This window comes from Phytophthora parasitica (assembly GCF_000247585.1).
Source record: "Phytophthora parasitica INRA-310 unplaced genomic scaffold supercont2.29, whole genome shotgun sequence".
Taxonomy (NCBI): Eukaryota; Oomycota; class Peronosporomycetes; order Peronosporales; family Peronosporaceae; genus Phytophthora; species Phytophthora nicotianae.
The window spans coordinates 346700-360083 of NW_008649015.1; the positions used below are offsets into that span (position 1 = coordinate 346700).

Below are 13384 nucleotides of genomic sequence, written 5' to 3' on the forward strand. Positions count from 1 at the left end.
TGATTTATTATATTTTGAAAGATACCAACTTCAACATGGCTTACTTTATTCACATGATTTGATGACACATGATTTGATGATCTTCAATTGATGATCTTCAAAAAAAAAAAAAAATGTAATTTTAGAGCACGGTATGTTTTGATTGATGACCACCATCGTCCATTATTGGATTCGCCTTGCCAATGCAGCTCGCTACGCATGTCCTCCAGTTCTTGGGCTTCGCAGCGTGTGCTGTGATGGTATCTGCCGACTCTCGCTGCTTCACTGAGGATTTCTTGTTCGGGTCGGCCACCGCGTCGTATCAAGTCGAAGGTGCCGTGAAGGAAGGTGGACGTACGCCAAGCATCTGGGACGAGTATTGTCGTACTCAACCAGGTCTCAAGTGCGCCAACGTGGCCGACGACTTCTACCATCGCTACAAGGATGACGTCAAGTTGATGGTCGAAACGGGCCTGCAAAGCTTCCGCTTCTCGGTCTCTTGGTCTCGGGTCATGAACTGGGACGCACAGACGTCTCGCATGCGTCCGAACCCCGAAGGTATCTCCTTCTACCACTCGCTTATCGACGAGTTGAGTTCCAATGGAATTGTACCGATCTTGACTATATACCATTGGGATTTACCCATTGAACTGCATACTCAGCTACGGGAGGAAGGCTGGCTGGGCTCAGAGATCATCGACCACTATGTCGAGTATGCAACCTTACTGTTCAACGAGTACGGCAACAAAGTGAACTACTGGACGACGTTCAATGAACCACTATCGTTTGTAGCTGGAGGGTACGCGCTAGGTATGGGGGCACCAGGGTACACAGGCTCCCTCACTCAGGCGTACACTGCGGCTCACAACGTGCTGCTCTCTCACGCCCATGCTGTAAAGAAGTTCCGCGAGTTAAAGACTACCAACGCCATTGGAGACAAGGCGAGAATCGGCATTGTGTTGAATGCTGACTACGCGTACCCTCTGGACGAGTCGGATCCAGACGATGTGGAGGCTGCAGCTCGCAAAATGGAGTTCGACGTGGGTTGGTTCCTTTCTCCAATTGTCACAGGAGACTATCCTCCTATCATGAGAAAGATTGTCGGCGATCGACTGCCTCAGTTCTATGGAGACCAGTCAGAGTTGGTCAAAGGCTCGTACGATCTCTTTATGCTCAACAGCTATGCAGCTCGTCAGGTAACAAGCTGCAACTCGAAGACTTCCAATAAAGATTGCGGGACTTTATCTGCAGGCTTTGAGCAAGACCGAGCAGTCGACGACAGTCACATTATTCCAGGTACCAGACAACGCAGCACAAAAGCTCAGAAAGACCCACACTGCGCTTTTTTCACTGCCTACCCTCCTGGATACCTTGAGACCATCAAGTGGCTTCACAAACATGACACATCCGCCGATATCCTACTCACCGAGAACGGATGGTGTGGAGATGATGAGATCGACAACCCCGATCAACTATGGTACTTCCAGGCCTACTTGGAGCAAGTGCACAAGGCCATCACGGAAGAACACATCCCCGTTATCGGATACACAGCCTGGTCTTTCCTTGACAACTACGAATGGGGGTCGTACGAGTCGCGCTTCGGTCTGTACTATGTCAACTACACGTCTGAGTCGGGATCTCCCGATTTCTACCAGCCGAAGCCTTCCGATCTGGCTCGTATTCCTCGTCCGTCGGCCAAGTGGTTCCAGAAAGTGGCGACGTCCAAGTGTCTAAATGCGGACGAAACTTCAGCAACAACCACCAAGACCCATGAGAGTGGTGGTCACAGTCACCACGTGTGGCGCTGGCTGTTCGGCATCGTGGCGATCGCAGCAGTGGGTTTCGTAGCGGTGGTTGTGCTGGTGTTCTTTGTTGGACGTCGCATTTGGCGTCACTTCCGTGGTCACGATGGTGCTACCGGTGAAGGAACGCCTTTGCTTTAGGCGAGTCATGGCCGGGACTGACGACAGCAACCTGTTGTTCGATAGCATTTGCTACTGCGTAGTATGAAATAATTCTGATGACCAGGAAACTTCAAAAATATTTTGTTTTTTTAATGGAAAAGGTAAAAGGTTACTGCAGTTCTTCGCGTGCCTATAGCTCCTTTCGGTGTCGAGTTTGGTTTACAACGTCGCAGTCCTCGCTATGGTGGCTTCGATATTACGCAAAATGTCGTTAGCTGTTTTGCCCTCTTTTTCGTATCTGACAGCGTATCTTGCCACGATATCGTCAACTCGTTTGGGAACATTGTTGCCGAATGCCGATCTCACGAATCTCTTAACAATCTCCACGGTTCTAGACTGCACTCTCGGACCTCCCAGCCAATTTTTGAATAGTAGGTCCTCAAGGGATTTAGATTGCGCGGCCGAACTAGATGCAATCGCGTTCATCACCCCATCCGTGCCAAAGCGACTTATTAAAGGGGTCAAGATCTCAGATACCTTGTCTGCGTCCGGGGCGACGTTATCTACGTATCTGACCCAAGAGTTCAAGAAGTTGCTCCCCACGATGTCATCCAAGGAAGCATATTCACCGGCGGGGAACGCTTTCAAGACGTCGCCAGGACCCAGGCGTTTATCCTTCCAGATGTTTACCTGATTCTTAATCGCTTGGCTCAAATGCGACTCTAACGCGGTTGCGATTTCCGTTGTACTCGGATCCTCCATCGCTTTGGTAAGCATACTCAAAGTATGTTGATCATCGTAGTGCTTCAACAACGTCTCCAACAACACATCTTTGCGGTGGTTTTGTGGAATTGAATCCTCCACGTATTTTACCCAGGCATCCCAGTTTGCATGGGAAAGAAGATCATCTAACACAGTGTTCAGGTTCAGCAATTTGAAGACGTCGTCTACCACACCCTTCGATTTGCCCAACATCGCGACTTCACTGGCGACTGTCCTTTCACTGTCGTCTGGCGTGTTAACGGATCTAAGAGACCGCTTTTTCACCGAGGTGGTTGATTCAGAATCTGCTAGCAAGCGATCACCAGGCCACTTGATCGCATTCGCCTTAGCAACAACTAATGCAGCGCTGGCGTTTGAGACGATTGTTAGAACTGCGAAGAGCAATAGGCAGAAGCGAGTCATCGACCTTATAGCTGTTGGTTGTCCGAGAAATATTGAAGAATGAATAGCAGCAGGTCGGTGTTCACTGGATTGGCTTCAAAGCATTCAGGACCACAGATGCAGACAAGGGTTGATGTGGGAAATACAAGGTTAAATTCGTAGTTTTTTTTAAAGTAAGAGAGTGGTTCGTGTTCCAACCTAGGAAAGAGGGGGTGAAATGTAGTTCAAATCAGCTCGGAGATTACCATCGGAGGCGAGCGGGTGCGAGGTCGCGTAGCCGCAGCAAACCCGCGCGGGGTGCCCCCGAAGGAGGGCCGTGCGGTATTTGCGAAGGCGGGCCCAGCGCCGAGCTCCTCAGCGAGCCGAGGCCTGCCTACCCCAGGTGAGAGAATCGTTTTGTCGGCAGGAGCGCAGCGACTGCCTTTGCGACGCGCAGCGGAGCAAATCGTAAGACCGAAAATGACATCCGTCCTGGAGATTTTGGTAGCGTAAGCGGCTTATCTTGATGTTTGTTTGTTGTACATGTCGCTAGGTTGGAACAGCAACAAGTGCCTTAAAGTAAATCGTCGTCCACTGAATGAATGTTTTCTTCATTTCAAGCCTTGAAAATGGAGAAGACATTCACTCCATTCACGCAATCTGGCAGCTCTGACTTTTAATTGTCATAGCGGAATAGTCATTGCTGTTGCGACAATTATTGTTAGCACTGCTATCACGAGGAAAGCTTGGTGTTGGCAAAAAAAAAAAAAGCGTGGACATGAATTTGATTGTCTTTTTGTCCCTATTCAAATACGGTGACGATCACCGTATTCAGAAGGTATTACGGCCTCCGTGACCGCAACACGAATATAAAAAAGACGAACGATCGCCACATGGGGTAAATGGACCACCAAAAACTGACTGGATGACACCAATCTTGCTGGAAGTACACCCTTTCCCCCACCTTTGACACTCTCTTCTCCGTTCTACAGAAGAAAAAACAATGAAAATGCCCTTGCGCCTTATTCAGTCATAATTCATTGAAATTTTGAGTTCGGTGGCGCGAGTTTTATCGTTCAGTCGCCAATATTTCTCTCGCTTCACATCAACGCCAACCTGTGCAGCAGTAGTGGATGTCAGGTCATAGTAAAACTCCTCAGTCATCATCCTGGTCACTCGTTTCGTCCATCCCTCTCTCACTGCAACTTAGATGAAAAACATGCAGTTCTTGAGGTCGTTGTGCAGCTCCGTGAAGTCGAAGTTGGACGAGCTCGAGTTGAACGAGCCAACTGTGGACGCACCGTCGGATCCTTCATTCAGGAAGAAGCGCGCACGAGCGGCAGCCAAGTGCGCGTAATACGCGGGCGTGGCGAACGACACCGAGCGAGTGCAACGCGCGAACGTGTATCCGAGATGGTACGTGAGTCTCTGCACGTCTTCAGCCGACATCTTGTTCTCGTCGTGCAACACGGTGTAGTGGCACGGGACACTCGTGCCCTGGATGCCGCTGTGGCCGTACAGGAAGAAATCAAACCGGTGCGAATCCACAATTCCAGTGTCGATCACTGTACCAGGAACCACGTTGCCCTTACGATCGGCGTCGCGCGGGTTGTTCGGGAACGCGCGCATGTGGTGGCGCTTGTTGACAATGATGAACGTAACGGGTGGGTTGTAGTTCTCCGAGATCATCTTGAAGGCCTTGCGAAGCGCACGCATCTCGGTCTGCAAGATATCAAAGTACTGACCCTCGCTCACACCGTCGCGATAATAAATGACGTGCTCCGGCTTGCGGTTGGTGCTCTGGTAGAACGCCAAGAAGAGGTCACGCAGCATGTGTGGCAAGAGCTGAATGTCACTGGAAGCCTTCTGGGCAGCCACACGAGCGACGTACTTGGCCGAGTAACGATCCAATGAGGCTACCACAGAAGCGATGGACGGACGCGAACCCATACCCGAACGAGGGTGTTCCACATCAGCGCCGATAATGATCGTAGGGGCAGTACTCACTAGCGGCAGAGGCTCGCGCAGGATCGAGTTCTTTCCACTCAGCTTCATGTTGATCTTCAGACAAACATTAGCGCAGTACTGGGGTTTGGCACTGCGGACATTTTGCGACACGATGCACTGACTGGGAATTCCCAACACCGTGTCAGACATCCGCTTGATGTCACTGTAAGATCCGACGCTCTTGTCCTGCTTAATCACCATAATCAACTGCGGAGGGCCTCTGTTACGAGCTTCCAGCTCCTTGAAACACATCTTCATGAGCTCCTCAACTTGAGCTCCTCGATACTGATCCATGTGGATCATGTGCGGGTTACTGTCCTCGATCGTCAGTCCGCTCTTGCCAGCCATATCCACCAAGTTGCGAATAAAACCCTGGACATCACGCTCTCCAACGTTAGCACTGATGACAACACCCCAGTTGCGCATCGTAGCGCCCTCCACAAAGCGCTTGTCCCTCAAATTCCACTGGCCACCCGACGGCCTCTCGGACACATTCGCATACTGCACATCCGGTGGGTCCATCACACGCGCCTCAGTCACCTCCAGACGCTGCTCCACCTTCATACCGAACGCAGCAAGGTACGGGTCATTTTCAAACCCAGCCTGACGAACCTGGTCAATGATCGTTTCCTGACGAGCTCGCGGCGGTTGACTGGTCTGTCGAATGATCTCCGCCGTATCCAGCTCGTTGATATTCGCACAGCGCTGTCCCGGGGCCACTTCGCACAACTCGATTGGCAACCAGTTCTCCTTACCTGCTCGTTTACTACCCACATTCACCAGCGGCAGGTGTGGATATCTCAAATTGATATTGTAGCGCTTGCTGAAGTAGTCAGCGACCGACATGCTCTCCCCCTTGATGGACTGAATCGTCTGATTGGCTGGTTGAGCACTGATACCGAAGATGGCACGCTTACGATCCTTGCGGTGGGTCGGCACGACTTCAATCTTGCGCAACGCACGCGCCAGATTGCGTGCATCACGTTCAGACAGCGCACGGATGTCGTTAGCAGAACGAGCGTTCAACGCAGGGAGCACGAGCTCCATCAGCTCTTTCGGAGCGTAGAACACTGTGGCTGCCTGGTCCACATTCATGAGCAGCTTGCGGTCTGCCACACGGATGGCTTGATGGTAACCCCAGCACAACTCTTTGCCTCCTTTAAGCGGGAACGTCTTCTTCATAGAGAAGAAGTTGCGACCGACAGTGATCAACCGCTGAGCGCCCAAGTGACGCGCAGCCACGTCCAAAGCTTGCAGGACTGGCATAACGTTCACGTCTGGATTCGAGTAGTAGTCCTTAAGCGAGTTGGTCGAGATGGTCTCAGCCATTTTGATCTTCACAACGAACGTACGAGGGCCTCGGAATGGCCGACGAGGCGCGTCACCGGCAGCTGGCGGAGGCTGCGGTGGCGTCGGGCTGGGGCCATCAGGGTTGACATCAACGAAAGTCTTGGCGTGTGAGTCCCACGGCAGCACAGCAGGCGCGTACATGGCCGACATACCGTCGTGAACCACGCGGATGCCCCCAAACTCGGCTTCGTACTGTCTGAGAGCTGCGTTGATCACGTTTCGCACCAAAGAGCGAGGAAGAGGATGTTCAGGGCGTCGTTCTCGCTTGGGAGGCGCCGAGACGTCGCTCATCTCCACGTCCTTGTCCTCTTTGTTTTCCTTCTCGTCCTTGCCTTCCTGTTTGGGCTCGTCACCCATCGTTTCATCCTTTTGATCAGCACCAGACGGACCATACTTGGAGTCTGCAGCAAGATCGGGTGAACGCTCGACATCCACGTGGTATTTGAAGATCTCGGGCGGCGCAGAGTCTAGCGACACTCCAAAGTAATTCACCTGCATCTGCACAGACTTGCCACCACGTCCAAGACCAGGACGGCGGCAAATGAGGAACTCTTGCTGGAGATCTGGGTCTTCGGCGTTCACATCGCGCACTCCAGCACGGCCAGTCCATTCGTCCTGGATACGTGGGTCAGCCACGGGGTCGCCAATACTCTCGTAACCAGAGCCAGTGACTGTACCAACACCAGGGCCGGACTCTCCACGGCCCCCACCGCGACCTCCTCCCCCTCCAAAGCGGCCACCTCCACGACCTCCACCGTATCCGCGATCACCTCCACGGTCGCCTCCTCGATCTCCTCCTCGGCGGTCGCCTCCTCCACGATCATCGCGGCGTCCGTAACCACGATCTCCTCCACGGTCTCCCCCACGGTCTCCACCGCCGCCGTAGCCGCGATCTCCTCCACGGTCACCACCGCCTCCACCATAGCCACGATCATCTCGGCCGCCGTATCCGCGGTCACCGCCTCCGCCTGCACTGGCGCCGCCGCCGTAACCACGGTCATCTCGTCCACCGTACCCTCCACGTGAGCGATCATCGTAACCCCCACCAGAATACCCACGGGAGCGGTCATCATAGCCTCCACCTCCACTGCCGTAGTTGCCTCCTCCTCGGCTTTGGTCATATCCACCTCGACTGTCGTAACCGGACGAGCCACCGTAACCAGCATGAGAAGATGATCCTCCGTAACCTCCTCGATCATCGTAACCGGAGCCTCCATAGCCGCCGCCACTGCCATAAGACCCACCTCGGCTGCGATCATCATAACCACCGGAGCTGTAATCCCCTCGACCGCTTTCGTACCCTCTTGATCCGGAGCCGTAACTACCTCCGCCGCCGCGACTGTACTCATCGTAACCCGACGAGGATCTGCCGTAGTCACCGCCGCGGGAATCGTAACCGCCACGCTGGTCGTACCCTCCACGCTGGTCGTACCCTCCTCGCTGGTCGTACCCTCCTCGCTGGTCGTACCCTCCGCGTTGATCGTACCCTTGTTGCCCGCGCTGGTCGTAACCTCCGCGCTGATCCCCGTAACCACCGCTACCGCTGCCGCCGCTTCCTGGACGGTTTGGGTCGTCATAACCACGACCGTGGTCGCCGCCGCGCGAGCCGTAGCCACGCTGGTCGCCGTAGCCGCCTCCGCCTCCGCTGTAGCTCATGGCCACTTGTGTCTTGCTTTTCGTATGAAGAACTACAACGCTCTTGTGTCCTGGCGGGCAAGTTGAGGACTGCCTGTGATCTGGCACAGCGCGTATCCATGAGGGAAGGATTCTGATTGGACAATATCTACTCCTTCAACGTACAGTACGCTTCGGAATTTTCTGGGGTCAACGGGCCAATTCAACGACCTGATGGTTCCCTTTTCGTCTTTCTTCTAAGCAGTAGCAGTACTTGAGAATCTACTACAGAAGCTTGTTGCCTGCATGCGCTCTGCTGTTCTGAAAATGAATGTGTGGGTGATGGGATAATGGATCGCTGGGCAACTACAAACAGCTTATTCGATGCGATCTTAGTCGGAATTCGTGTAGAACGGGCGGACTGCAGCAGCATTCAAACGTTTTTGTATGAATTTCAGCGTCAGAGGCCCCCTCATTAGCTTGTTAATGAGCGTCCATCATAATAATGCTGTGTGTACATGCCGTCTGTAAGCTGTCAATACCAGTACTGTCTGTTGAAAGCACATTCGTCCTAACATTTGACTGGATGGACGGTTGATGCGACGAGGCATGGCTCATGCCTAGCTGGAGCTGACTAGCCCCCACGGATCTACCCGGTAGAATCCACCGCGCTCACAGTAGTGTGGCTGCTTATTTTCTTGAAAGAAGATTTGTGTTCTACTTAACTAGTTCTCCAAGCCCATCAATTGAAGTTAAAGCGTCATTAACCAAACTGGCAATGCTCGAGACTCAGTGTGAAAGATTTATAACGGTACACATAATATGTGCCGCACACTCGCTTGTACTTGTAGTGCACACCATAAATGCCCCTAAGCCCGTGCCAGCTCCGCTTACACTGGTATTGCAGAGGAAATTCACCTTAGTGCTAGGTGATCACTGGTCAACGAATCCGATTAGACATTATAGAAATTTTCTGTCAGAAAGTGTATGCGCCCGGTCTATTATCTTGTAGGGCACTTAAATTAATGGAGTGGTGTACTGCATAGTACATTGTTTTATGGGCTCTTCCAGCCAATCACATTTGTGATCGTTGCCGACCAGTCATTTGCAACAGTCTTTTGAGCAGATGACCACCATCTCCACTTACCATTTCATCTTTTTGTCAATAGCAGAAGCAACAGTTGACGTTGTGTGCGAGGTCCCACTCAATCCGTTTGCCCCATTTGCCACTCACGTTGCCTTCCTCCGTGCGACGCATGGGTCTTCCGTACTTCTGTACTCGGCGGCGAGAGCAGGCCCCTCTTGTGGATGTTGGGTCCATCAGCCTGACGCGAAAGTCCCTTGGGAAGGCTAGAAGCGCTGGGCACTTTGGGAGGTGCCGACTCGCGTTTTGCGGTCTAACACCTCCAGAAGAATCAGCATTTCGACATCCCCAGCATCAATAAGTTTTGCGTGTATTAGTAGTGCCGCCTATTAGTTGATTGTGGAGCGCGAGGAGGAATTGATTTAATGATGATTCATTCGAAAGTGATGACTAACTATTATCATCTCTCCTACTCAATCTGAGCGCCCCCAATTACCACCTCTTTGCATGGTGCTAAATCATAACGCAGAGTCTCAATGATTTACAGTTATTAGCTCTAACTGAATCCACTTACTATCGGATTAATGTGTAGAGAGCATATCAATGCTGAGGGACTTGCCTTTGCACAAGATAGTCGAAGACTTGCCTTGTCGGAGATGATGATTGCAGCGATGAGGCTTGCGAATGGCACGTATACATTGCGTACCGTCGACATGGTGCATACTTGCTGTAAATATCTTCGCACTAAGCGAGAATCTGCTGCTTGGCAACACTCAATACATCCGGTGTTCCGCGGCAGCTATTCCACGTGTCCTTGTCCGTCGCCATTGAAGGTTGAGGTTTTATCTTGCGCTTTGACCGCTCCTGAGCCGTGTTCTCGGTGTGGTGTACACCATCTACTGCGTAATGATTGCTCCGTTTCCGCTTTTCTTATCTCCCATCTGGTAATTTCGGCCAATCCCAGGCCAGTATTTAATTTACGGGCAGACGACCGGAAATCTTCGGCAAGTGCCGCGTAGGCATTCCACGTTGCCATTATCTTTCGAGGCCAGGCTCCCCACCGACTAAAGTAATTTGTAGCCAACCATGATGGACCTGAACAGCAAAGACAAGTCCCCTGGCGCGTATGTGAGCCTCCACACTCCTATCCTGTGTATACTTTGTCTTAATCTTGTTGTTCTTCCCCCTTCAGCGCCTTCTTGACGACACACAAAAGCAATATCGCGCTGTGGTCGGGCTTCGTGGTTGTCGTGTTCTTCTGCTACCATTTGTTCAGCGATGGCGACTTCTCCTTCCTAATGGTACCATTCCAGAGCTAAATCTCTACTTCTTCTCGCTAAGTCTGACCCTTGATGGATGTTAAAATGACTGTCTACAGACCATGGGCGCGTTTGTGCGTGCCTTCGGCTTCGCCTTCCTGATCTTCAAGGCCTTCTCGCAGCGCTCGGTGGCCGGTCTGTCGCTCAAAACACTGGAGCTGTACGCATTCGTGTTCTTCTTCCGTCTAAGCTCCATCCTTCGTTACCAGGGCTACCTGCCCTATGACCGGAGTGGCGACTGGCTCTACTCGTTCCTGGAGATCGTGGCACTCACGCTTTGCTGCGGTGTCATCTACCTCGTCACTATGCGATTCAACTCGACCTATGAGCTGCGCTACGACACTTTCGGATGGCTGCACGTGCCCACGGAACTCGGCGCGCTCTACATCCTGCTTCCCTGCATGTTTTTCGGCATGGTGTGTGCAATATGAGTTCAGTAACGAACGGAGAGACGCCATACTGACTTGGAATGTTGTGTTTGTATAGCTGATCCACCCGAACCTGAACCGCAACTGGTTCTCGGACGTGTCCTGGACGATCGCGCTGTACATTGAGGCCGTTGCCATCCTGCCCCAGCTGTTCATGTTCCAGAAGCGCGTACGTACTTGCTGACGTTGCGATAGTGTGTTTGTTACCAGTATTTTACCTCTTGGTTTTTATTTGTTTAAAACAGGGCGGCGGTGCTGTGGAGTCGTGTATTTCTCACTTCGTGTACGCTCTGGCGTTCGGTAGCTTCCTGCACTTGGTGTTCTGGTTCTCGTCGTACCACGAGCTCGGCGAGAAGGACGCGGGCCAGCACGTTGGCTACGCTGTTATTTTCGTTCAGATCGGCCACATGTTGATGATGGCGGATTTCCTCTACTACTACTTCAAGAGGTACGCTGGCCTTTTGAAGAGATATGCAGACTAGTTGTTCGAATGCTGATTGATATTATTTGTTTAGCATGAAAGAAGGAGGCCCGATGATGCTGCCCACGCACGGCGCCTACCAGGCGTAGACGCCATTAAAGGACCAGAAAAAAGGAGAAGCGAGAGGATATAGCGTGCTGTTAATCCGGCAAGCAAAAGCGACGCTGGAAGAATAAGAACAGAAAAGCAAGAGCACGGTTGAAATTGTTGAAACGAATTGCTAATCTGTGCATCACTCTTACGAACACCAAAACCAGGTGTATAATTCTAGTAGATGGTTCGTAAAAGCGTCACTTTCTTGTCGAAACGTTGATGTTTCTGCATCAAGGTGTTGATGTGGCGCTGATTGGCATCGGCAAGAGAGCAAGCAGCAGTTGTGCTCTACAATACTCTATGTGGTGAGTGACCTGGTAAACCAGTGCATGTTCTGATGGAATGACAGACAAGAGCTTGTAAAACTAACTTCGATTTACTCGAATTGTGCATTCTAGCGGATATGAAGACCAGAAAAATGCCCTGATAACTTGGTAAGGTACAGCCAATTTGCGTGGAGTAAAGTGGTGCTCTCATCGACAGAAGAAGCGTTCCTCCTCTGATCAATGACGCGCGATCTTCTTCATTCGAAGGCTCTTTTTCCACTAATAATCATCATCATAGTCGATAACAGCGTCGCTTGCAATCAGTCGGTCTGCCGTGGTGGTTTGCCACGACAAGTCCTCGCTTGCGACTTCGCGGACAGTAATGCAGGTACTGCAGACCTTCATCATTTCGTCGCGCCCTTTACTTGTCGGCTTGACGGACATATCTGTAAAGGGGAGACGACGCTTGTACTTGGAGCATGGCCCACAACAAATGCGTCCGCATAGTCGGCAGTGGTGGCGTCGAACTAGAAGTCCAAACTTGCGTGAGCACACCATACACGAGCGTTGAGTTTCGTAAGGTACCCATTCTGGTGGGTGCACGATGAACTTGGCCAGCCACGCGAGCTGTGGTGGCGATAGAATATCCAAGACCATCACTCCTTGGTTGTTACGGATCGTCATGCCGGCTTGCTCTCTTACTAGCGCCGCAGCGACCTTCCATAGTCCCTGTGATACAGCAATATGCAGCACAGTATTGCCAGCTCCATCGATAGTGTTGGGGTCGCTGCCGTTCTTCATCAGTAACTGTACAATCTCCGGGTCGTCGTCCTGTGCCGTGAGAACGTGTGCGATAATCGGGAAGACGTCTCGCTTGCTCTTGATAGTCGGGTCTGCCCCACGCATGAGTAATAGCGCGACTACATCCGACGCTGAAGGCGCTGAGCATGTCGCAGCAAAATGTAGTGGCGTGTTGCCATTGCGATCTGGCATGTTGACGAGCCCTCGGAATTCTGGCGCGGCAAGCAGTCGCGCGGCCTCGAGGTTGCCGTACTTGGCTGCAATATGCAGCGCGATCTGTTGCTGTTTGTAAGACTTGATGGAGGCCAGGTCGATGGCTTTGCCGTCGTACATGGCGAGCAGTGAGGCCACGACAGCCTCGTCGCCGCGTTTGGCGGCGCGGTGGAGCGCCGTGTACCCGGACGCGTCGGGTTTGTAAGGATGGTAGCCCATTTTCTTCCACTTGTTGGCCGTGACCATGCTGAAGCGCATGGACTCGCTCTCACGGATTGTATTCATGGTGCTGAGCGCCTGTGAGACCTTGGTGGACACGCGCTCGTTGCTCCACACGTGCAGTCGCTGTAGCGCCACGGGGATCTCGTAGTCCGAATCCATGGTGGACGTTGACGAGAAGGACGACTCCTCTTCCTCGTTAGGAGGGATACGGCGGAACGCCATCGTGGCGGCGTTGGTGGAAGATCGACAGATGCGATGCAACTAGCGCGGCCCAAGGCCAGAGTTGGAGTTCCTGCTGGTGTCCGATAGGCCCGGAACGACTATGGAGCCCGCTGACTGACCGGCCTGTCGACAGCTCTATGCCGTGTGTCACACACCAAACATTCAGTTTTTATACTTGATTTTAGTAAAGCATAGAAAAATGCCGTTTCTGACTCGCAACAAGCAACACCACGACGCAGTAAATGAGCTCGGCAGCGG

At 52.2% G+C, this 13384-nt stretch overlaps 6 protein-coding genes across 8 annotated transcripts; 2 read left to right on the forward strand and 4 right to left on the reverse strand.

Moving 5' to 3' along the window:
- The first annotated feature begins 117 nt into the window (after positions 1-117).
- On the forward strand, positions 118-2060 carry PPTG_12011 (hypothetical protein). The gene has a single exon (XM_008908194.1). The coding sequence runs from the start codon at positions 183-185 to the stop codon at positions 1920-1922; it is 1740 nt and encodes a 579-aa protein (XP_008906442.1). The 5' UTR covers positions 118-182; the 3' UTR covers positions 1923-2060.
- PPTG_12012 (hypothetical protein) lies at positions 2034-2858 on the reverse strand (the record flags this gene model as incomplete). The annotated part of the gene is made up of 1 exon (XM_008908195.1): positions 2034-2858. The coding sequence occupies one exon, from the start codon at positions 2856-2858 to the stop codon at positions 2103-2105; it is 756 nt and encodes a 251-aa protein (XP_008906443.1). The 3' UTR covers positions 2034-2102.
- Positions 2859-3795: 937 nt separating this feature from the next.
- On the reverse strand, positions 3796-8104 carry PPTG_12013 (hypothetical protein). Its single transcript, XM_008908196.1, has one exon. The coding sequence runs from the start codon at positions 8037-8039 to the stop codon at positions 4233-4235; it is 3807 nt and encodes a 1268-aa protein (XP_008906444.1). The 5' UTR covers positions 8040-8104; the 3' UTR covers positions 3796-4232.
- An 818-nt stretch (positions 8105-8922) lies between these two features.
- On the reverse strand, positions 8923-9796 carry PPTG_23069 (hypothetical protein; the record flags this gene model as incomplete). Its single annotated transcript, XM_008908197.1, has 3 exons — positions 8923-8933; positions 9232-9394; positions 9788-9796. 3 exons carry the CDS (start codon positions 9794-9796, stop codon positions 8923-8925), a joined length of 183 nt encoding a protein of 60 aa, XP_008906445.1.
- A 266-nt stretch (positions 9797-10062) lies between these two features.
- PPTG_12014 (hypothetical protein) lies at positions 10063-11643 on the forward strand. Of its 3 annotated transcripts, XM_008908198.1 has the most exons (6): positions 10063-10205; positions 10274-10382; positions 10460-10816; positions 10887-10997; positions 11074-11276; positions 11344-11643. In XM_008908198.1, the coding sequence occupies exons 1-6, from the start codon at positions 10168-10170 to the stop codon at positions 11396-11398; spliced, it is 873 nt and encodes a 290-aa protein (XP_008906446.1). In that variant the 5' UTR covers positions 10063-10167; the 3' UTR covers positions 11399-11643. The 3 variants fall into 3 exon arrangements, with proteins under 3 accessions (XP_008906446.1, XP_008906447.1, XP_008906448.1); XM_008908199.1 differs by having other exon boundaries at positions 10063-10382; XM_008908200.1 differs by having other exon boundaries at positions 10887-11276.
- Positions 11644-11738: 95 nt separating this feature from the next.
- PPTG_12015 (hypothetical protein) lies at positions 11739-13293 on the reverse strand. The gene has a single exon (XM_008908201.1). The coding sequence runs from the start codon at positions 13124-13126 to the stop codon at positions 11948-11950; it is 1179 nt and encodes a 392-aa protein (XP_008906449.1). The 5' UTR covers positions 13127-13293; the 3' UTR covers positions 11739-11947.
- Between the last annotated feature and the right edge of the window lie 91 nt (positions 13294-13384).